The sequence below is a fragment of the Scomber scombrus genome, chromosome 1 (assembly GCF_963691925.1).
Source record: "Scomber scombrus chromosome 1, fScoSco1.1, whole genome shotgun sequence".
Lineage (NCBI taxonomy): Eukaryota > Metazoa > Chordata > Actinopteri > Scombriformes > Scombridae > Scomber > Scomber scombrus.
The window spans coordinates 31959127-31983621 of record NC_084970.1 but is presented as its reverse complement, the minus strand read 5'-3'; the positions used below and the strand labels follow the sequence as shown (position 1 = coordinate 31983621).

At 38.9% G+C, this 24495-nt stretch overlaps 1 protein-coding gene across 1 annotated transcript in view; it reads left to right on the top strand.

Annotated features, from left to right (window-relative positions):
* LOC133996859 (protein kinase C-binding protein NELL1-like) overlaps positions 1–24109 on the top strand; it is a 251799-nt gene extending 227690 nt beyond the window's left edge. Inside the window, exons 16-20 of the mRNA XM_062436724.1 lie at positions 4759–4899; positions 17040–17233; positions 21764–21940; positions 22355–22579; positions 24059–24109. Of these exons, the coding sequence (XP_062292708.1) occupies positions 4759–4899; positions 17040–17233; positions 21764–21940; positions 22355–22579; positions 24059–24109 (788 nt within the window). The remainder of the gene's footprint in view (positions 1–4758; positions 4900–17039; positions 17234–21763; positions 21941–22354; positions 22580–24058) is intronic.
* The last annotated feature ends 386 nt before the right edge of the window (positions 24110–24495 follow it).

The following is a 24495-nucleotide window of genomic DNA, read 5'->3' as shown; positions in this document are numbered from 1 at the left end:
GCATGACCCATAAATAGTCATAAATACTAAATGTAAATATGTTCAAATTAGTTTAGCCATTTTAAATTAAGCAAATAAAGCACATGATCAGCTGATTAAGATCAAGTTCAGTCAAGATTATTCTACTGTTTGGCCATAAAATGTCCCGGGTTGTCTTGTCTGTAATTTTGGGCTCATTGTTCTCAAATTAGTGGACTGCGTATAAAAAGTCTGAGCTAATATGAGTTTAAACCCCCTCTAACATCCTTAAAACTGAAAATAAGTGCTTCATTTCAAAGTCATTTTCTTAGATCTAAAAAAGAGAGTCAAAACAATAACATGTCATTACATTGTTAAAACCATAAAATTCATGAAAATCAGAGCGAGATGAAACAGTGAGAGGCAGAAAAATACATTTTGAAAATTTGAACTCTTAGACACAAGAAAATAATCATTTCTCTAGGAAGATGAAATAAACATTGCAGCATATCTTGTACCACACAATTAAAGTGGTAACGTTATGTAGAAGCAGTGAAAACCATCTTTGGATGAGACACTTTCCATAAATTATGGAGAGATGTGTTCAAGAGCAGGGCAGGATTATTGTTATTAGGAAGGCTGGCAGCACAGTAGCCTGTTGTTTGTGTACTGTAGATGTTCAGACGGGGCATTATTATTTATTTTCCTCTTTACAAAACCTCCTTCACAAGGAACATAAACATGTTTATATATTTATGCAAAACAGGAAATAAAGCATTTTGCATTTAAGACTCCCACATACTGAAGTAACAGGATGTGGAGTCTGAAAACATATTGTGTATAGGAATAGCATATACTGTATATCATCAACTTGAAAATGAAAGAATTAATAAGAAATCTTCCTTCATTCAAGATATATCATTGTGCTTTGATCCATTTTTGCAGTTAACATACATTATTTGCAAATGCATGTGACAAACAATTCATTTGAATAGTTACAGCGACAGCAAGATTTAAAGGAGGCATTTATAGTGCAGGTTCATTAGTCAGACTGCTATATAAGTGAAATGTGGTATGCACATGTTGTATATATTAGAGCTGCTGGCAGGTGTTAGCCTTCACCGTGAAGCCCTGGTGAGTGATGACTGCTGCCTTCTTCTGCAGGATTAAATAAAGACTCTCTGCTACCTCGGTGTTTGCACACAACTCCAACAGCTTTGCAAATCATGAAATGTTAGTACAGAAATAGAATGTGATAAAGACAATATGATTGTTTTGCCAATGTATTAATTATTGTTTATAAATGATTATGAACGCGAGAATGTAGAGTCAGACAGCAAGACAGTAAATTCATTACTGTATGTTATCTGATGTAAGGCAGCTTATATTCCTGTTATTATGTTTATTGTCTGTATTCTCCCAAGGGCCAATGACAAGATTTAATTGAGTTGAGCCATATTTTAATGTTATTTGTATCATTAGATGGGATTTTGACCTCATCATTTAGTTTTTAATTAAAACAATTACAATTAAGATATGTTTAAAGCCTCACAGAGAAACCGCTACAATACAAAAACGTACAAAACTGCACCAATATGCAATACTGCTTATACTGTAATAAGATTTCCTTTCTCAGTATAATATTTGTTATAAAAAACACTAAAGATTACAATATAAAATGGCACATAATTTGAACAGATGTAAACTTCTAACCCGTCCTGACTTAGAGTTAAATTAATTCACAGCTGTGATATCTCTGGTTTAGGATCCATGTCCTTCTTGCAGCAGTAGCAACTCATACTATTTGGTCTTAGTACCTGCACAGTAAAGGGGTCAGGGATCTGGGACAACAGCAATGTCTTTATCAACATCAGCAGGCTTTTGATTCCTGTACGTTCAGTAGGGAGCAAAAAAAAACATGTCATTCAATCTGGATGTATCTAGGACTGAGAGATCAACAGCATCAATGTTAAAAGTTTGAAAGTCACTCTTTGGTTTGTGTCTTTCTATAGTGTTGACACTTCCTGCATTTAAATATTAACTTAATCAGTTGCATTCATTTTTATAAGTTAAGAAATTGGGAATATTAAAATCAATCCCATTGAATTGAATTAAGGGCAGTTTTTAAATCTTAATGTTGCATTGAATCTCTGAATTGCACCTCTACCATGGAGTATAACCAGCTCTTGCACTTGGACACATGCTCTCTCACGCACACTCACAGTGCTGCTCTTTTGTTGAAGGGTTATCTGCTCTCAGCCAGCGGTCACCTCTAATCTTTGTATGTTTCAGTGGGATGTCAGAGAGGGAATCTTTTGGTGTAGCTCTGACCGGATCTCTGACCTGTACGTCTGACAGAGGGCAGCCCTCCAAACAGCTGTCATGTCTTATTACCTGCAGTGCACCAGGCAAACAGCACAACCTCAATGCACACTGCTAAACGGCTCACCCTGAGTCTGTTATTTTATCTATACACAGATAAATATGTGTGTCTGTATACATGTGTGTGAGTGTTCCTTAAGGTAGGGCCAAAGGTGTCAGCTGTGACTTTCACAACAGGACTAGAGCAACACAAAAATGTTAAAGGCCAGATTGGTTATTTTCTATGGATGGGAAAACAATATGATGATGTCATATGGACACTGCTTTCACAACATCCACTGTGTGTATTAGTTAAATCTGTACATAATACCATACCTTATGCCTGCAAATGCAAGTCTTTTCCATCTCTTTTATATTAGTGGATAGTCCCATAAGTTGTACACTTGTCCGAAAATTTGGGTACTCTTCCTTTATATGAAATGTAAAAAGATTTCTATTCAGGAAATGTTGGTCTAGTTTATCACAAAGATAGGAAGCAGCTCCGAAACTAGCAGATTAATCTTAATACATCCAAGTATTACAAAGGTCCACAAAGGACTCCTAAAATGCTGCATACGGTCACTGTGTCAAGTTATTCCTGTTCATGAAATAACTTAACTACCCCTCGATACTGATTAAGACAAAAAAAAGTACTGTGTAAGTACCCCCTCAGGTACCCCCAACATGATATAATGCCCTCTCAGATGCCCCACACAGTAAAACAAACATGAAAGGAGAAAACATACCAATGTGTTTGTAATTGCTGTCAAGTTGTGGGTAGATCAAGATGAAATGCCCTATAGAGTGCCTCTCTATGTAAAAAAAAAAAAAAAGACGTGCCCTTATGAGTAACCTTTCATTGGAAGAATATGTGACACACAATGTAATGCGGAGCCCTATGAATTGCTGCTGTAATGGGGTGAGCTTTAGGTTCTGTATGGGTTCCCTAGTAAACCTTCCAGTGACCACATGAGATACTGTGCTCTCTAAGATGTCCTTACTATGAAGTAAACTAGCCATTATGGTAGAAATGAATGTGTCCTTTATGTAGGCTGTTGAAGCTTACTTTATTTCATCCAGTTGATTTTATTACTGCTCACTAGTTTGCTCACTCACATCCCCTTTAGGTTTTTTGTAAATAATTAGGTCAAGGTCATAGTGTTATTAAAGCTTTTACATGGTATTTAGTAGTCTGATGTCCCCTATACTTGAGTTTATGCAATATCTTTAATAGTTAACTTTCTATTTTCACTCAGGTGTGAACAGAATCATGACTTAATTGCATTGAATGTTGCATTTTCATATAGAGATGTTTGCCACATTAGCTAAAATAGCAAAAGGGTAATTAAACAGTTTTCATTGCCTTTAATTGCCTTTTCAAAACTTTCACTTCCCTGACAAGACTGCTCAAAACAGCTAATTCTCTAATTCTCAAACTGTTTTTACTGCAAATGTGTTTGAGAAATAAGCATTTAATATAAAATACCATTCCATATTATTATATTACATAGCTGTTTGTAAAATAAATGTTTAACAGCAGTGCTTGTTTTCTTTATATTCTGAACATCTTAATTGTGATTGTGGCCTTTGTAATAAACATGCATCATTGTCTCTGCTGATGGGAGCCCACTGTATCAGATGCCCTTTATATTAATCTGCCCCTGCCCCTCAGACTGTCTAAGTCCACCACTGAATTGATAATACTCCACAATCTTCTGTGAAAAATAAACAGTGGCAGAGCTATAAACTTCAGTTTTTCTCGTTGATTTGCTTGAGATATTACGATTTCCTCTTCCAGTGAGAGTATCAGATATACACAGATACATGACAGTTAATGAGCAGTACCTTGCCACCTTGCCCTGTTTGCTACGGTTTGCATTTAGGTGATTGAAAGTGTGACTGAAGGTCACGTTGTAAACATCAGGGTGTGTGTGCAGGTCGGGTCTTACAGCCAGAAGCGAGAGAGCTGCAGATGAGGAGCAGAGCTCACACCATACATAATGGATGAGAGAGATTTACTCTCTCGAGAAGGAGTGAAGACCTAACGCCTCTGGGCTGGGCATGTATATACACGCCGCTCGCATGAGACAAAGCAAACTGGCTAGGAACGGCAGAATGAGTGAAAAGAAGAAATAGAGAAGTGCACGTAGGAAACAACTCAGCTACCAAATGCTGTGATTTCTAAAAGACTTTGATCCCTACTGTAGCAGAGAGGCTGCAGAAACATTGGCTGTGTAATGTGGGCAGCCACTGACCCGGCTCTGCTGTTGTGGTGGCAGTTTGCTCTGACTGGATCAACCTCCGCTGCTTCAACTGGCACAGATGAAAGAGCAAGCGAATAAATCAAACAACTCAAATGAATCGAAGTTTCATTGTTCATGTCGGTAACTGGCACTTAGACTGAAGCTAAAACTACTGTATGTGTGTTTGTGTCCTCAGATATTGATGAGTGTGCAGAGGTCCTGATTGAGTGCCACAACCACTCCCGCTGTGTCAACCTGCCCGGCTGGTACCACTGTGAATGCAGAAGTGGTTTCCATGACAATGGCTCTTACCTTCTTGATGGGAGCTCCTGTATTGGTGAGCATACATTGAATTGAAACATTCTTATCATTGCTTCAAATACCAGCTCCTCAGCCTCTGCGTGTCTACTGCCTAGCCACTGTAGATTTTTTTTTTTCCTTTCTGTGTTCAATTACACAGGAATTTTGAATATTGTCACTCCCTTAAAGGCTTCCTCTTCAAGTGTCTCTTATCTCTGGTGTCCTACATGATCCACTGATTGTAATTCTTGGTTATATTTATACTCATTGAAAATCTAGCATATAGACTTAAGCATTGTGTGATGTATATATGGGTGTATGAGTGTCTGCTCTAACATGGTATCCAGCAGGCTTACAAGAAGCCTAATCAGTGGTCTTCTCACCTTCACAGCTCGAGATTGCAGCATGCGGCTTGAAACCCACACACGCAACACTTAATGAGATATTCATAAGCAACCGTCAGCCTTTTCGGCTATTAGATGTTTATGTCATGCTCCCTCCCTCATCTTTTAGCCCACAAAAGACAAAAAGAGGTAGAGTTCACGACGAAAATAGAGGCACACCAGCAACGTGTGTATCCTGTGACAAAACTGTAATGTTGATGATGGATAGAACATTCACACTGCATAGCAGAACTAATTTGCAATATTTTCACAGATTGTGGGCAATTTACAATGTCACTGTATATTAATGATCTCCTGTAGCATCAATGTTTTTTAACAAGCGATGTACAGTATTTGCCACTGCTTTGAATTCTCCTCTGTAAGGGTAACTACACCCAACACTCAAAATGTGTAGTTTCTGTATTGTAGCTGAGTTGAGCAAGTGGCTTTACTATGAGAGGCTGTCCAGTGTGTGTGTGTGTGTGTGTGTGTGTGTGTGTGTGTGTGTGTGTGTGTGTGTGTGTGTGTGTGTGTGTGTGTGTGTGTGTGTGTGTGTGTGTCTGGGGGGAGAGTATAAGCGCACAGCACTACCGTTTTATCTTGCTAAGCTCTGAATACTGTATAGCACAGTTATGGGTTTGCCCATGTGTTGTGTTTACTGCCACAGAAGAGGAATTAATCTTTGCATAACCACGGTTCTCTGAGTAGCACGACTTCGCCTCCCTGCCATCTCTTATTAGGCTTGCTAACACTACCTGCAGCTCTGTGTGAGAGGCATAAACTGACGCTACACTTAGCCAGTGTTCTGGACCTCGACCTCAAGTCTTGCCCAATAATTCACAATTAGGGAAGGGCCACAGAATTTGGCTGAACGGAATTTGCACACCCAAACAGACACAAATAAGCTACTTTTGTGTAGAAATAACACTGTTTAAACACAGTATGTGTATTGCTGGAAAAAAAACACCTGTATTAACATAAGTAATAAGACCAAAAAAACGGTCGTAAATTTCAACCGGAACGCCCGCTGAAGTTGGATTTCCAACACAGAAAGTCAGACAAACCTCACTGGCCCCGACCTCAAAATCCAAGATGGCACATCAACAGTGTGAATATCCTATTAATTAGCACTTTTGTCTTATTTGTGTCTCATTAAATCAGTCATGCAAATGACTATGAATAAAACAATGTCCGCATCCACATGCATGTCGACAGCATACACGGTATGCAGGAAGTATAAAAAGGCCATATACACATACACACACACTTTTTGGACCGTACACTACTGAAATGAATCCCCTGAATGCCACTATCTCTGTTAGGAAAAGGCATTTATAGCATGTCATAGTAAAATTGGAAGTTTCTCATTTAATTTTATATTTCTAAGAGTATGTGGCTGAGGATATTTAATATGAAATCATCTTTCTTCCTCAATAATATTGAGCCACGTCATCCAATAAAGCATCACACTCTTGTACCATGGCCATATAAACAGGATGAAGACGGGCTTATCAAGCTTGTCTTTACATTTCACATCCTCTCTTAATAACTGCACTTGTCACTTTAATGTATTTAATCAAACTGGACTGGAGACTGGATTGTGCATTGCACTCACTCTCCACTGTTACATAATTGAATTATTTATGCACATGTCACATTTAATTGTTGCTCTTGTCACCGTCATATTTTCATACTTAATTTCTTTGTCAATAGCACACTTAATATTTTCATCCTGCTTTTAAAAACTGACCTTTCAACCTTGATATTGGCCCATGTTTGAAGGCTTATAATTTGGCAACAAAAGGGAGTACAGACATGGGACCAACTGTTATACAGAGCTCTTGACCTCAGCTATGGTCTGATTATAGTCAACAACTGGGGGTGCTTTCAAATATGGGTAAAATATAGTTGAAATTAATTTGTGTTTTGCTGTAAAACGATCAAATCTCTTATCATCATCTCATCAAATATCTAGTAAAGCTGAACTTATAATTACACTGGCTCTGGAATATCTATTATAAAAAAGTAAAGATGTTGGTTTATTTCAGATATTCTGGCCAAAACAGGAGTAATATGTGTCAAGTCTGCCCACAACTCAATAGAGCCAATTCACACAGTTTTCATATTCCTCTGAGATTGCGCTCAGGGTGGAAAACCATACACCTCCTCCATCCGGAGTACTGCTAATGCAACACTGCTAAGCTGTGAACTGTGAGCTTAGCCTGTTAGCACCTGCTTTTGCCAAAGTTACTGAGAAAAATACATAAAACAGCTTGCAAGCTAATTAAATTTGTATCTATGGAACTGTGTGAAAGTTTATCAGGGAACTAGCTGATGCATCATCGCAAACAGGCCGGAAATAAAGCTGCCAACACTAGCTAGCCCAATTCACTCAGCAGTTGATAAAATCTAAACAAAAAAAAACTTTAATTTTAATCCCACTGCTTTGGTTGTTAAACTGTCACATTCAGTCGGTCAGTTAGTCAAACTGTCAGGTTTTGTCATGTTTTAAGTGGGCAGCTCACTTACCAATATTAAATCTCAACATTATTGAATGGAGTTCTGCAGAAACCAGTCAGCAGATCCTCCAGTCTGCCCACCAGATTGACATTGACCATTGCCTGTACTAATGTAATTAAAATAGAGAAATAAAAACAAGGATACAATCTTATGATTAATCCCATGATTAAACAAAACAAACCGCTTTTGTGCTCCACAGTCCTGAATGACAGAAAAAAATGTGGTGCAGGCACAAAACATACTTCCAATTGAAATACATTAGTTTAAAAATTGTGCTGACTGTCAGAAAAAAATAAAGTGAAATTATTGTCCATGTACACAATTCTATAGATTCAATTTTGTGACTATTTCACTGCCACCAAATGGCAATCCATTCGATGGTTGTCAAGACATTTCACTAAAAACCTTCACGGTGGCTCTAGAAGGAAAACCTGTTGATCACTAAAGTCCAGATTCATCCATGAGATGATGAATGACTGTACTAAATCTCATCACTATACATCCAATCATTTACTTTAGCACAGTTTCAACCTACAAATTGAAGTTTTGTAGCCTTAAAATTAACCACAGTTTATAGTCTTGTCACTGACATTATATTAAGATTTTTAGTGATTCAGCATATTACTGATGACATTTTGCCTTTCTTGAGAGCAGGAGCTCAGACAAGCTAAATGTCACTCGACAAATCCGAGACACTGCTTTTATTTTTGCCTATGCACCTGTGTTAAGTTGTAATGGATGTGGCGAACAAGACTGCATGGCTGAGTGACACACTTTTGCTTTCACTTAACCTTTAATTCAAAATGCAATGTCAGCAGCAGTCTACTTTGATTCATTTACTTTGAAGGGAAGAGGTATGATTTCCACACATTTCCCTCAGAAAGTGGTTTCATTCAGTCAATGCTTGAAGAAAGTGATGCACAGACTCATGTAATGTATATGTCAGACTTTACTCTGCATTAGCTTCATGTCACATTACCACACAGAGTCAACACTATCAAGAGCATCTTTAAAGGCAACTCATATTGTCTTTTCTCTAAAACTTTGCCCTTGTGATATCTTATTCTCTCTCTGAGTAAGACAAACTTTGTGTTACACATTCAGTTAGTGATTTCTATCTCATTAATTCAGTCACCTGTAGGCCATACCACCTCCACTATAAAATATAATTAACATTTTGCTATTAATAAACCTCTTCCGTGTGTGACTTAATGGAGATTAATTTAATTGAGCTAGTTCTGTGTAATTGTTTGCACAAAACAGCATCTTACACTTCAGCCTTCAGGCGGAGGAGGAGTATTTTTCTACGAGGATGTATCACTGACAATACAAAGATAAAGAAAAAAGCCATGCAACATGCAGCAACTCACCAAACAGACATATGATGTCACATCCAGATACAGTCGAGAGGTATACTGCAGTCTGACAGCTTGATTTGGTTTTAGTGTCAGTCCCTCTGAGTCAGTGCCATTTTTAAAAGCTGCAGTTTTGTGTTGATTTTCAATAATCATGAAGGGGCAAATCCATCAACAACAACAAAAAAATGTGCAACACGGACACAAATTATTACATCAACGGGAGCTGAAAACAGACCAGAATACAGAATTATGATATATTATTAACACCAGAGGATTTCTTTCCGATGCGTATTCCTTTGACATATCCCTGTGTCAAAATGCATTCTGGGAAACAAAGCAGGGATGTATGCCACAAATTAAAATGGAATGTGTAGGTAGTCATTCCCTTAAGTGTTAAGATTAATGAAACACTACAAAAAAGTACATGTTATCTAAATCTCACTCCCTGTAGGCTTGTCATGTGGCTCTGAAAAGGCTGGTACACTCCTTTGTCAAGGATGGCAGCTGGATTCACAGCAATTACAATAGATCCAATGTTCTCCAGAGTCATAGGGAAATAATGTGCATAGAAAAATGTATTACTGCTGCCTAAGCTGTTTCTCTGGTGGTGGTCCTCATGTTGAACCCCTCATAGCTTCCCCACAACAGAGGTAAATACATAATAACACCTCCTCATAGATCCAGAGCTCTACCAGAAATGGCATATTTAGTGATTTTTCAGGTTGGAACATCAAATCAAAGGCAGAGAGATGAATTATGCTGCAGTCTCATTTGAATCAATTGTAACTGTTGTGAATCCAAGCAAACTGCAGCATCAATACTCCACTAGGAAGCAACTTAAAAACTTTCCAGACCCACTTTTCAAGTCCAAAGGGGTGAGTGTTTGATATCCAAATCACATATTTTCAATGAATCTCCCTAGGATTTGAAAAAGTCTGAAATTGGTGACCATGGTAGCAGTGAAAAAAACATGAATGAGCTGAGCCCAGTACATAGACTGCACCATTTTCGGTCTCATTTTGCTAAACAAAAAACTTATGCCAGAAATGTAAAAGACATAATCACATAAAAATCAGACACATAACTCATATTTCCAGAAAGCCAGTCAAACAGAGCCATTGCTCACATCAGTCACAAGTCTAATTGGACATTAATGTCCTTGTTTGTGCTTTCAACAAACATATTCATGACTTTAAATATAATTTATACAATGTGATTAGTGAAAGCACTGATTTGCATGTGATTAAGATATGCCATTAATGACATGGCTTGTCGAGACTTTACAGCATCAATAAATGTATGTATCATAATATGTATACTGTACGTGGATGTTGTGTCACCCATTAATCAGACAAGTTTATATAGCTGTGAAATATATATCATTTACTTCTCTCACTATGCAGTATTAGGCTAAAAACCAGCAGGGGAAATAAGTATGAATGACAATTTAACAGGATTTCTTCCCCTCCACAGTATTCGCCCAACAGACTCTCATGAGTTAACCAAACAGAAAGTAGCATTTTGTAATAAGGAGTCAGCTCAAAGCTGAGAGCAGCAGTACCATTCAGTTAGCCATATCAACAACTGCAATTTGGCTAAGAGTATGTGACGGCCATGCAGAAAATGGCAAAGAGCGCTGGGGATGAGAATCAGAGAGACGGATTAGGACAATGTTATGAGAAAGCAAAAAGTCTATTTGTTGGTGTATATGTATGTCAGAACATGTGGGTATAATTGCCTCTAGCAAAAAAATGTTTTTTGGCGAGAGGGACGTTTGAAGAATTCAGTTGAACTTTTATATGCAAATCAACTGCAATACTATCAAAGACTTGATTCAAAAATCCTAATGGGCATGTTAATGGATCAATGAAAATACACTCAAGTGTTAGAAATCCTGTTTTCTTCCTCAACAACAGATTGGGTAATTATTCAGTGTTGGTGAACATTTGCCCTCTCTAAGGGTCTTCCATTTAAAGTGTGTGTTGTGTTTTTCCAATGAATAAGCGCTTTGTTTGTTATTGTGTCGGTGCTAATTCATGTTTGGCACATGGAGCAACTGCTTGTGCTTCTCTCAGGGTGTCCTGCTGGGTGATAAATGGATCCATAAGAGCCTTTTATCTATAAAGTGCCCTCGTATAATGAAGTGACTAAGTGCACTCTTACAATGTGGGTATCAATGGGGAGTTTGGGCAAAATCTACATGTAATAAGAAGTATCTGTTCATGCAGCCACAACAAACAAGAGAAACAAGAAAACCTAATTCATAATCACAATTATAGTAGTAATAGGCCTAATAAAATGTCTAAATCCATCCTTGGACACACACTTACTCAACAGTATATTGTGTGGTTCACTCCATATGTGTAGATAAGAATGGCAATTTAAAACAAAAAAATAACAAACAATCTAATATCATTGTGTATTTTTTTTTTTTTTTAAGGAGTCTTTAAGGAACATGATCACCCACAATCCCTGCACTATCAGAGGTTAAACATCACCACTATAACTATAATGACAGCAGGACAGATGAGATTGATTGCTGTTAGTTTCACTTTTGGACATCACAGATTACAGCTAAAAAGTTGAAACATTACATTAGAAGAGAGTGTTGGTTGATATTATATTTATGGAGAAATAAGATCCATCGCCATCCCAGTAAATTATCATGGAAACTGGAAACTGTAGCTTTTTTATCATTGTTTAGCTTTGTTTTGGATGCCAATGTGTCCTAGCATATGGATAGAAAACACCAGATAAAATAAAAGAGAGCTCAATAAGAAGTAGCATTGAGTTACAGAAGCTACAGAGGTTACAGAGGTTAATCCAGGTGTGATGTCAGACCTTTGACTTGCTACTAAATCAAGATATGCTATGTTTAATTTAAATTTCTTGGTTGATTTTACACTGTAGCTTTAATTTAGTTTTTCAATTTCACTGCTACAGTAACTACTTGCTAGCTAGTTAGATAACTATTACTTGCTTGCTTTCTTAATTATAGCCTTCATATTCTTCTCCATTAATTGCTTTCCTCAGCAACAGACGGACCACAAAAATTAAATCCTGTTATCTCTTTTGGATTATTTCGAGAGCAGCATTCACAAAAAACACACTGGCACATGAGATAATAGTGACATTATCTGAGGGAATTGGTGAAAACACCAAACTATCTAAAGAGGAATCAAACTCTTTACAAAAGAAGCACACACACTGTATACAGAACAAATTAAAACAGTTCTAATCCATGTTTATCTATTCCGGTTGGTGGCTTTTCCCCAGTGTATTCTTGAGTAAATTGTATCTGGAAATTAAGCTAGACTGCAATGTTCTCATCTTGTTCTTTTTTGTGTGTGTTGTGCAATGATGTGTTGTTGGTGTGTGTACAATATCTGATGCATATAATTGTGGTGTGATGTTAATGGGGGCTTTTGTGTGTGTTACAATGCACTGTTAAAGATAGATATGCTCTGTTGCATTATTACACATACTTATACATACATACATATTATATACATGTACTGTATATTGTAACACATTCTTGCAAAACCTTGTGCTATAATGAACCATATCATGTTATGCATATATGACTTTTGGTACCATCAGAATGTCTGAATTCATTATGTTACCTTGTTACAATATGTTTTGTTATTGTAGGTTATTTTGTGTTTTATTTGGTTGGATTTTATAGCGTGCTATGTTCTGTTTGGTCACGCTGCATTGTGTTGACTAGATCCGTCACACTGCATTGCTTTACATTTCATTACTATGCATTATGTTGCATGTTTTTTTGCTGTGCATTGTGTCACGCTGTGTATTGTTGTGTTGAGGACCACAGCAGCAGCAAGCAGCAGTCCTTTTGTTTTATTACTTTGACTTAGAGCTGCACGGACTGCATCTCAAAACACGTTTATAATGCCTAATGCTTTAGGGAGAGACAGGTGGCTTTAATAAACAGATTGTGCATAAAGATGAGGATAATACACCATAAACTCCCACTGTCTACCCGCACGACACTGTCTGCATAATTTTCTCTTTCTCTCTGTGATGTACATGACCTTTACATATGGGCTGCCTGGAGACAAACCAAAGAAATATCATTTAAATACTCAAATACTGAGTTTTCTAATGCCTTCTAATTACCAACATCTGTAAGAGGGATTTATTTGTTTTGTTTGTGTGTGTGTGTTAATGCCTGTGTGAATATGTGTTTTCATGTACAGTACATCAGTGCTTTAATGTGAAACAGTACATGTAGGTGTGTGAGTCTAAGTTTTTCATATGGTTGGTTATGCTCAGCTGGATTCTCCAAAGGGCTTTTGTGTTTGTTTGTTTGTTTTTTTCACAACCAACATGTAAGAATATGCTTCATCTGCGAGCGACAGCTTGTGGCTAAATATGGTGAATGTTGCATGAAGAGCATTAATCCTTCACCAGCGGAGGTACAGTGTGTCTGACTGGCTGATGGGGATTTCATATAGTGTATGCAAATAGTCTGTCACAGGCACAATAAATTCTCAGCTGAGCTGTTTTCCTCTCACTCCATATCCAGCATACTTGATACTGCAAACAATTAGTGTGTGTATTCAGCAGTGTCACACTGTATTGCTTTGGCTGGTGTGGCTGGCCATAGCATCAGCCAAGCCTCATCATTCTCCACTGTAGGAAACAAAAGTTTATGTTGCATGGTGTTCACAGTCTGGGGAACTTGGGCCAAGGGCTCTAAACATTTCTCTGTAACAGTGTGGAGGTACAAGTAATGTATTTTTGCTGTGTTGGTATTTACTTCAATAACATTACAGGCTGACTACCAGCTTGTAGGACCTAATTAAGTAGCAATAAACACACAGAAAGTGGTAATGTTCCATCACCTCTAATGATGGATGCAACAAACATCATTATTCCAAAGGTTGAGTTAGTTTTGAGCTTTAAATCCCCTGCACACCCATAGTCCACCCTTGCAAGTGTTTTCATTTATGTTGCCTAATTAGTGCTCTTATCAGGACTGTGTGGGTGTGTACAGAGTGTGGGTGATTGACAGCTCCCTCCTTTCCCTCTTATTTTTTTTGCACCTGTTAGGGCAATTTACACCTTTTCCTTTTTTATTAGAGGATGGTGACATCATGATTCCCAGAATAGTACCACTTACATTCAACCTGACTAGAGGTTTAATTAGCTGGAGTAATTGAAACACCTGTGTCTTTCAGTATCCATCAGTCAGATGATCTGTCTGCAACAATTGTAATCAAATCTGACAACAACTGGATGTATTCTCATGTATATGTAAGAAATCATAACATAAAATAACACAATATAGGATTGGTTGTCTGTTTGAGCTTAGATTATTTCTTTATGCAATGCTGCCACCAAAGCGACTGAGGGAGGAGGCTTTGTTTTTTTACTGTGAATTGTTTGAGCTGTCTTGGGTCTTTGCTGGGCTTTCAAGTAATGTGGTCTGTAGTGATGTTCCATTTGAATGTGTTGTTGATGTGTGTGCCAAGAAATTTGAATGAGTCATTGATGGTTATGGGTTCACCTATGGGGGATTTGGGGAGAGGGCTATGCTTGAAATCTATAATGTCCTTGTGTTTGAGATGTGTTGAGCTGGAGGTTGTTATCAAAGTACCAAGTGACTGCTCGGGCTCCCTGCTCATGGTATTGGTCTTCATTGTTGTTAGTTATAAGTCCAATTGTGGTTGTGTAATCTGCATATTTAAAATTGGTGACTGAGCTGTGGTGGGCTGCAAAGTGGTTTGTGTAGAGGGAGAACAGCCATCATGCTGAGGGCCAGAGGTTGCGATGAAAGGCTATTCATTTTTACCCTCTGTTGCATTCTCCACAGGAAGGCTGGCTCCAGTGGCATACGCAGGGGTCACTGAGCTGAAGATGAATGGGATGCAGGCGTAGGTGTTGGGTGATGGGTGACTCTAAGTGTTGTAGTGTGGGGTGGAGGGCTAAGTTAACAGCATCCTCAACTGACCTGTTTGCTCAGTATTAATCTTATGTAAATGTTGTTCAATAAAGCTTAGACATACTATGTTAAACTGGGAATTGGGGAAGTGTGGAAGTCAAGCTTTTTAAACCTGTTGACAGTCCACACAGCTTTTGTCATCTCACTCACCTGCGTCGAAGGTAAATAGACTTATTGGCTGCAGTGCTCACAATGTGAAAGCATGGTTAAAGTTAAATGCACAAGCAAACACATGAATTCCATTTTTATTACTTAGTTTCGGCTTCTCTACTCTGGGGATTTGTTCATGCAACCATTGCAGTGTGCTGTCAGTGTCGTGTGATCAATGTCTGTAGGCAGCAGGTGCTGGCAGGGGAGAGCACAGCTACTGTCGAAGGGACTTTGGTCTTTTTCTCTCTGAACAGCTCACATTTAGTGAGGATAAAGAGAGTTAAATGTCATGGTTTAATAAAAGGTAGGGGCAGACTTTTGGCATCCAGTTTTCTGTGCAACGCTGATAAAGAAAAGTGGATGAAACTGTCATCTGTCCTCTCTGTTCATGTTGGTTATTTTGGTTTGAAAAGAGGAAAAAGTGAGAAAGAAGCTGACTGAGCAGATGTCTTGTTGCTTTGATGATTCAACTGAATCCGCTAAGTGCATATACGGTATAGGTTGTGATTGATGTGGCTGAAACTATAAAGCCTGTATATATGCATCAAATAGTTTTCAGGGCAGGGGTGTCAAACTCATTTTAGTTCAGGGGCCACATACAGCACAATTTGATTTCAGGTGGGCCGGACCAGCAAAACCGTTGCATAATGATAATATAAAATTTATATAATATGTAATATAACTTTTCTAAAATAACCTATCTATTTACAAAACAGATTAACAGCCTGAGATGTCTTAAGAAAAATGAGTACATTTTCAACATTATGTCTCAGTCTTTTCCAGATTATTTTGCACAGGTGCTGCTGATTGACAACATTTTGCACAATGTTCAATATATGAATGATTTAAATATGACCACAAAATGGATTGTATTGTGGTCAGGGTGGAAAAACCTCTAAAGCAGCGTTTAACATGAAGTAGGCTCCACAGTTTAACTTGTTCTTGAAACCTGGCATCATACTCAAGTTATCCAATGGGCTGGATTAGACCCCTCGGTGGGCCGGATCTGGCCCGTATGTTTGACGCCCCTGCTTTAGAGGAATTACATACACAGTTATAATATTCAACCAGGCAGCAGAGAAGGAATGTGACACTATTAAATTGTTGGAATTAATTTTGCAATTTGAGAAACACATCTGCTACCCTGCTGCTAACACTGTGTGGGTGCTCCTCCCAAAACTGACTGGACTAGCCACAACAATCTGCAATTTAAGTTCCTGCTGTTACAGTAACTGAATGCTATTAATTTTACGGAATGATTAATGTGACTTCGGGGATGAAACATTAATATGTGCACAACAGAAAGTATTATAAATGTTAGACTTGATACCTGCCTGAAGAAATCAAAATTTAATTAAAAGTAAATATGCACCATACAGTATGTACCACAGAGTTAGTCAAGGTAAAGGTGGGAAGTAGCGCATATTGTAAGACAAGTACAGATCTGAATGAAGAATGTCACACTTAGAAACAACATTATCTGTGAACATGATCCAGACATTAATTATCATTCATCCAAAGAGTATTTGGCAAGGAAATTTGTGGTATAATGTATAAAAATGATTTAGGAGATTGTGTATCAAAGTCAAAGCTGTTTATTAATGCCACACTATGCATGAGTATCCCTTGATATTCTTCTATACTCAGGCCAAAATTATACTTTTTTCAATAGGTTCAATAGGTTCTCAAATATTAAATGCAGCAAAATATTTTCCCACATAGGCCAACACTATTTTTCTCCATTTGTATAATAACTGACACATAAGCGTTCATGAATCACAACTTGCTCCCTCTCTTCCAGACATTGACGAGTGCAGTTTGCAGACACACACTTGCTGGAACGACAGTGTGTGTGTGAACCTCCCGGGAGGCTACGACTGTGTGTGTACGTCCGGTCCGGGCTGCAGCGGCGACTGCCCACAGGAAGAGGGACTCAGACGCAATGGAGAAGACTGGAAACCCAGCTTTGACCGCTGTGCTATATGTTCCTGCAAGGTACAAAACACAAACACACACACATACACATTTTAGATACTTTGTAATACTGATGTTCTCCATATTCACAACTCAGTGGAAGATCTTGTTTTTTTTTAGCACGGCAATAATCTAAATTCTCTCCATGACTCCCTATAACTAAGCTTTTAATACTGTATAGGACTGAATATAAGATTAACCTGATTATAAGAAGATCCTGTTTTTTGAAAATCCATCACAATATAGTCACATGTTCCTCTCTTGTCAGGCTCTTGGAAGGAGTCCAAAATGATTTTGTCTGGCAGTTTGCATTTTTCTGTTCAGTCACGTTTGTTGACAAGTCCGCCAGCTCCATCTGACTATTTTGCATATTGAGATCTGATCACAATGCAGGCTCAGATGAGAAAACAAGAATGCATTTAAATAGCAGGTGTAAATGCAAAGGCCCATTGATCAGAGGTCCTTATCCAGATGGATACAGATCACATGTTAATACCAAGTGTAAGCGGGACCTTTGAGCTTCTCATCATCCATGACAGTGGTCAGTTTTACATCAGTGCTTTCTCCAGCTTTTCTGTTTCTGTAAAAGAGCAAACTATAAACTCAAACCACCACTTTTTTAGTCTACAGAGTGTGAGTGTTTTATAACCGAAAGATTGATTTTGGGTGGAGTATAATTTTAACGCTTTTGCCAATCAATCATGAAACACACATGAAGGTGAGAGAGAAGAGACACAAGGGCAATCAATCATACACGATATGCTTCAAGATGTCAAAAATCAACATATCAACTGTGAACTATACTCACTATAACAGCACTAACAGCGCTACATGTGCAAAAATACCCTGAACAGTGACAGACAGGACTGACATCAAGAGCTGAATTGGCTAAGAGAAAGAGAAGCAGCACAGACAACGTTGACAAGGGAATAAAGGGAAGAAAATGCAAATACATCATTGTAATGAGAAAAATTGGATGAGTTGGATAAATCAACAACAAGAATAAGAAAAGACACTGAATTGGGGGATATGTAGGATGCAAGGATGGAGCACCAAGGACTATATTCTTCTATTTTTCTGTTTGTGATCAGACTGCTATGATCATTCTCAAGGTTCCAAATTAAGCAGCAGACAGGGTTAACTCAAGGAATAAAAAAACACCACAGTGCTCCCTGCTGTTTGTCATTAGCCCGCAAGTCATAACAAATATTTGTTACAGCTTAACAACTCATTTCTGTGCTCAGGAGTCAGAATGAGGCGGTGCAGTGTGGCTTCAGGGAAGTGAGATATTGATCAGATTTGTCTTTGGGAAGGTGAGACTCAGTGAGTGAGATTAATATGAGGCAGACACAGAGGTTATTTGGAATAAAATGACAGCAGAGAGCGGTTGTTCCGGTGGTATCTTATCAGCACATAAAATCCCAAATGTTCAAGTTTACCAGCAGGACGTTTCACTTTACCAACCCAGCAGAATACCAGGGATGAACAGGAGTAAATTCATGGTAGTTATGACATTTCACTTCAACACGCATCAAGTGCAAAAACAGAGCATCCAAAATCTCTCTCTGTATTAATATGTGTTAACTGTAACTGTAACATGTTCACGCTGCCAACCAGAGCAAGCCGTGGGGTTTTGTGACATCCTGCTGTGGTTTCCTCTTTGGTCCAGTTAATGCAGCATATTCAGAGACTGATGACCATCTGAATATAAAAATATTCATGGACCACTGATCAAATGTCCGCTGAAAGCTTTTCTGAAGAGGAGCATTTTAAAGCAGTCTGCCCCTCTGTAGTCTCATTTCCAATATCATTAAGAGTTGTTTTCCTGATGTTTTATGTGTTGTAAAGGCATAATGAATACATGTTTAAAGCTCATTTAAAATACTTTTAGCAAAACTTTAATTATTGTAATCACTCGACACAGAACGCCATCTTATTTTACATTTTTTGTATCTGTACTCCCAGAATCATGTATATTAGCAGATTAAAACAAACTTTGTCAGAGAAAGAAAAAGCTAGTTTCACTTCAAATTAATATCTAATGAAATGCAGCATTAAATATTATTGTAATGTAAATTGTCAATAAAGATGGGCATTTACATACTTTCACCAGATAATTTTCACACTTCAGAAAGCTGCTAAGGCAAAAATAAACCTGGCATGTAAAGATGGCGGAGCGGAGAAAAGACACACAAGTGAGATGTAGGTGAGACTCTGTGCTCATACTGGGGATGAGAGTTCAGGATGCCTTCGGGATCCACCACACTGCTGGCTTTCATTCCAGCTGTTCAATCAGGGGCTGAATCAAATGTTGGACACTCACTGAATGTAAACAGGTAGCAATGTGGGTCCTGGGGACCACGACTAAAATAAAAAAAAGCCACCAGCCAGATGACTGTGACTGTGTGCCAGCCAAAAAGATATTGTAGATAATAAAGAGGAAAAGAGAAATGGAAGGAAACCAGGTCAGAAATTATTCTCAGAGATTGTGTTTCAGATGTGTGAATGAGAGGCCAAAGCCAGACAGGGTCAGTTAAAAAGAAATAAGTGTGTGAAAAGAAGTTGACAATGGACAGAGAAGAAAAAGACACATTATATAAAATCTGAACACTTGAAAGCAAAGATCTTTGTTATTCAACTTTCACTGTACAGTAGTTTTATTTAAATGATGCTGAAAACAGAAACTTAAATAAGAGATTTAGATTTTAGTCCAGAGTTCTAGATATGTGAAGTACCAATGAGCTCCTAAATTACAGAATGTGATAAAAAAAACAATTCATACTCAACATTATAAAAATGCCATCAAAGTTGTCATAAAAAGCAGTAATGATGTTGTTTTGGTTAGAATGAAAGCACATGGCATGGAGCGTCTGGTCTTATTCCCTGCATTAAAATGAACAGTCTGACTTTGTACGTCGTGCCAGCACAGTACAATTGGCAGTAATTTCTTAGCAAGTCCAGGGCTGTAACCGTAAATACCAAGGCCATCACAATTGGCACCCTAGGACTCAGCGGTTACTGTAGCAGGACAATATGCATCGATAAAACACTGGAAAAAAAACTCTGTATTGCCCTTTTAATAGTATGCGGAATGACTTTATGGCCCCCATACATTTTCTAACAGCCATTTTATGTAACATTTTTACATCTCCATTACACAGTCATCCGCGGGCCAGACAGTGCTGTGCTGTGCTGAGTAAAATGGATCATAAAGTTCTCACCGGGTAGAGACGGAGAGCGAGGGACACGGTGACCGGAGCTCACAGATCCAGCACGCTGCTCAGCATTTGACTTTCAACCCAGCCCAGATGCTGCACTTCTAACACATTTTGGCTTTATTCTCATTTCTAATAAATATCCTTTAAAGTTGCTACAACACATTACAATCCTCCCGAGGTGTGGTGATCTTGAATAATCGGACTGATTGACCCAGTGCGCAAAATGGCAAAAACTCTCTCTAAAGTCATCTGACAGAAGTTTCAGGTTCCAGGTTTTGTCTGATGGGGGTTCATGAGTCGTGACACAGATATTCTTTATACGCACCATTCTCATGGCAAAAATGTAAAGTATTCAGCACTCTCTCCAGGATTGTACTCCTTTCAGAGATGAAAAGGGCTCTGAAACTGCATTCAGGACATCAGGGAATACTTGAACTCTGCACTGTAAATAGACTTATAAGAGCTTTCAGTTTTAGCAGCTGCTGAACACAAGGTGACTCACCAATTCAGATTCACCGATGTGGATAATATTTAATAAAAACCCATTTCTGGTCAGTAATAGTCAGTTGGCCAACCCTGGGTCATCTGTGCCACCAGTTTTTGTAGTTTTTCCAGTGTGTCCCGCACCATTGGCTCCAGTTGGCTCTTCAGTAGGTTTTTGAGCAGGATATTACATTGATGTTGAAGAATCCTGACCGGCTGTTGTGCAAAGCAAAGTAAAATAAAACTTTATAGTGATAGTTGTACCTTTCTATCAGATTTGTATTCAGGACATGCAATAAGACCGCTGAGATTTCCAGAGAATATTTGTCGGCTTTTTCACTGTTTACTCCTCTTAACATTAAAACATTTATCATTTACACTAATGGGGAGGAATCACAGCTGATGGGATTTTCTTCCCCTAACAGTAATTTATTTTAGGTGACTTTGACTGTTAATTTATTTATTTTCTAGACATCCCTCTGGCATTATATTGGTTATTTATGTGCCTTGGTTGCCAAATTGTATTGATTTAAACTTGTGACAAGACATAGTGTGTGCAACGAATGGGAAATATCCCTCAGGAAAGACCACAAACTACATTTGTTGTTTCCTCTTTATAAATACTTAGTATCTGTACTTTTTCGCTTAATATAAATCATTGTGGATCTGAGGCCACAAGTTTTATTTAGCATTGCTGTGAGGTGGTATATTGTGGTAATGTAGGCTTCAGGATTTACAGCTCAGGATATGATGCAATGTGTGGCAACCCATCCGTTGGTCTTTGTTGGCACAAGTCAGCAACATATGTCAGTCTATTTTGCCCCTGACCCCTGTGACCTTTTTTTTGTAGGATGGCCAGACATACTGCAGGAGGAGACCCTGCGAGTGTGGAGACCCAGACGAGGATCTGTTTTGCTGCCCCGGCTGTGACAACAGGCCCAGCAGCCAGTGTCTGGACCAGAGCGGACGCACGCTCTACCGCAGCGGAGCATCCTGGATGTACGGCTGCCAGCAGTGCCGCTGCGTGGTCCGTACACATACACACACACACACACACACACACACACACACACACACACACACACGTAGAGCTACATGTGTTTTGCCATCAGGAATGAAAGCTGACCTTCATAGAAAATCCCTGAGTGTGGTGAAACAAGTTTGTTAAAAGAAATGGATGATATCATCAAACACATAAATCTCATCAGCAACATGAAACTCAGAGTCAGGCTTTATGTAATACCTGGCTCTGATCTGCTGCTAAGCTGTGTTACTGAGTGTTTGTGGAGGGATCAGATAATTACCAGCTCTCTAATTAGAGATGTGGCAACACATCAGCGTGTGAGCTTTAACTGCTGCCGCTAGATCAACTAATTCTCTCACAGAAACCAAACACACTGAGATGTCCCTGACTTTTTTTTCTCTATCTCTGTCTCTGCAGGAGGGGGAGGTGGACTGCTGGCCTCTGGTTTGTCCCGTGTTGATGTGCGAGTACACGGCAGTAGCAGAGGGCGAGTGCTGCCCGCGCTGCGTCACAGATCCTTGCCTGGCCGAAAACCTGTCCTACGACATCCGGCAGACATGCCAGGACCCTGCAGGCATCGCCCGCCTCAGTGGAGACACATGGCATATGCCGAACTCCCCCTGCACTACCTGCAAGTGTAAGGTAGGTTAGAGCAACAACAACCACAATATTGCTTTACTAGGAAGCGGTAATTTTGGATTTTAACACTGGTGCAGCTATTTCAGTGTTCAGTCACGAAATTTACAACAAAATTTTAATATTCCCAGAAATGCCTGTTTTTCAAAACACTTTTAACGTTGCTTGTTTTTCTTCTAATCCCTGAAAATGGTCCAATAGACATGTGATTTTGGGATGTAAAGTAGCCCTGTACCTTCACAATGTTACCAGTACAGACCTACTTGCATCACTCACCTTACTGCCTTGTGACAGGTTGGTCAATCCAAAAATTTTAAAGGCCCCGTGAAATGGAAGTTGAGTGTATTTCCCAGTGAAACAAAATATTTATGCAGTGTACAGTTACAAGATAATTTAAATCAAATCCTTTACATTTGATTTGCCATTTAGCACAATACAGAGCTACAGAGGACTGTTAACGCCACACACATCTCCCTCACCTTTTAGGTCAGGGGGAAGATAAGGGTAAGATATGTGATTTAGACCTAAGCCACATTGTTTTTGCCCACTGATATCCAAACACACATCTCTTCTCTTCATATTGCCCTGTTAGCTACTATGACCCTCAAACAGTGAACTGCAGTTTTACATGACTGGTGGGGTTAGCTATTCGCCCGAAGTAATATTTGACAGGACAAACTTTTGTAAACGCCCCCGAGTGTAGGATGAGTCATCAAACATTTGAAACTGTTGTATAGGAAGAGAAAAGAGTGGCATTTTGATGTAAAAGTACTCTGATTTTGGACATATATTTGGCATATAGCAAGAGATAAATGAACAAATAACACAAGAAGAAACTGGGAGGATATATTTTTAATTCCATGGGGCCTTTAACTCTGCATCAGTGTTGATAACGATGAGGTTTGCCTTTGATCACCAGGGGCCTTGCTCTCTAACACCCATCTCAGGGCACAGGCCCCATATCTCTGATCGGCCAGTTGATATATTGGCCTCTCAAAAGCTTTTCGTAGGCACTTTTTTCCCCAGAAGGAAGTATTTCTAATAAAAAAAGTGACACAGTGACAGTGAGGACTGTTGATTATCCAGAGTAAATGGGACGTTGTCTCTGGGATAGACATATTGCGGTTGAATAACTCAAATTTGTCACATCTTGGAGCCAAAATGTCAGAATTCTGTTCACGTCCAATGTTCTCAAGTAGCAGCATAAATCTCAGAGACGGACATCTCAAAAGTGTCGTAGATAATGCTGACACTGTGAGTAGATACCACTAGCAGGAGGGAAAATATACAGTCTGTTCTTTTCTCATTTATGTGAACTGACCCTTTAATGACACTGTAGATAAATCTCTATAGATCTCTGTATGATGACTAATTATAGCCAACCAGGCTCTGAATTGTGTTATTACATGAAACTTGCACATGTTAATGCAGTATATTACAGCTATCTACCTTTTCTTTCCTGTCTTTTCATGCTGTGCTGCTCAGAATGGAAACGTTTGCTGTTCGGTGGATCTTGACTGCCTTCAGAACAACTAAAGCTCTCCTCATCTTCCTTTCACTCCTCCTCTCCTTCTTTCACTGCGGGACTGCTACACCCCCTCCTCCATCTGATGATTCTCCCCTTGGATTCATAAGACAGACTCTCGCACACACATGTGCATGCCAGCGTGTGCACAGAAAATACAAACACACACTGGACAGACCGGGGCTGTTGAGGCTGTGCTTTTTATGCCACAACTCTGTCGACAAACAGTGAGTGTGTGTGTGTGTGTGTGGGACTCAGGAGGAGACTGAGGCCATAGTTGCTCTCGCCACAGTCACTGTGTTGTGTAACTGTCTTTGTGTCATTTCCATTTCACTACATGTCTTGAGGAAACCTGTTTAGCATCATGTTTTGAACCCCAAGCCAGCGACAAGCAGCC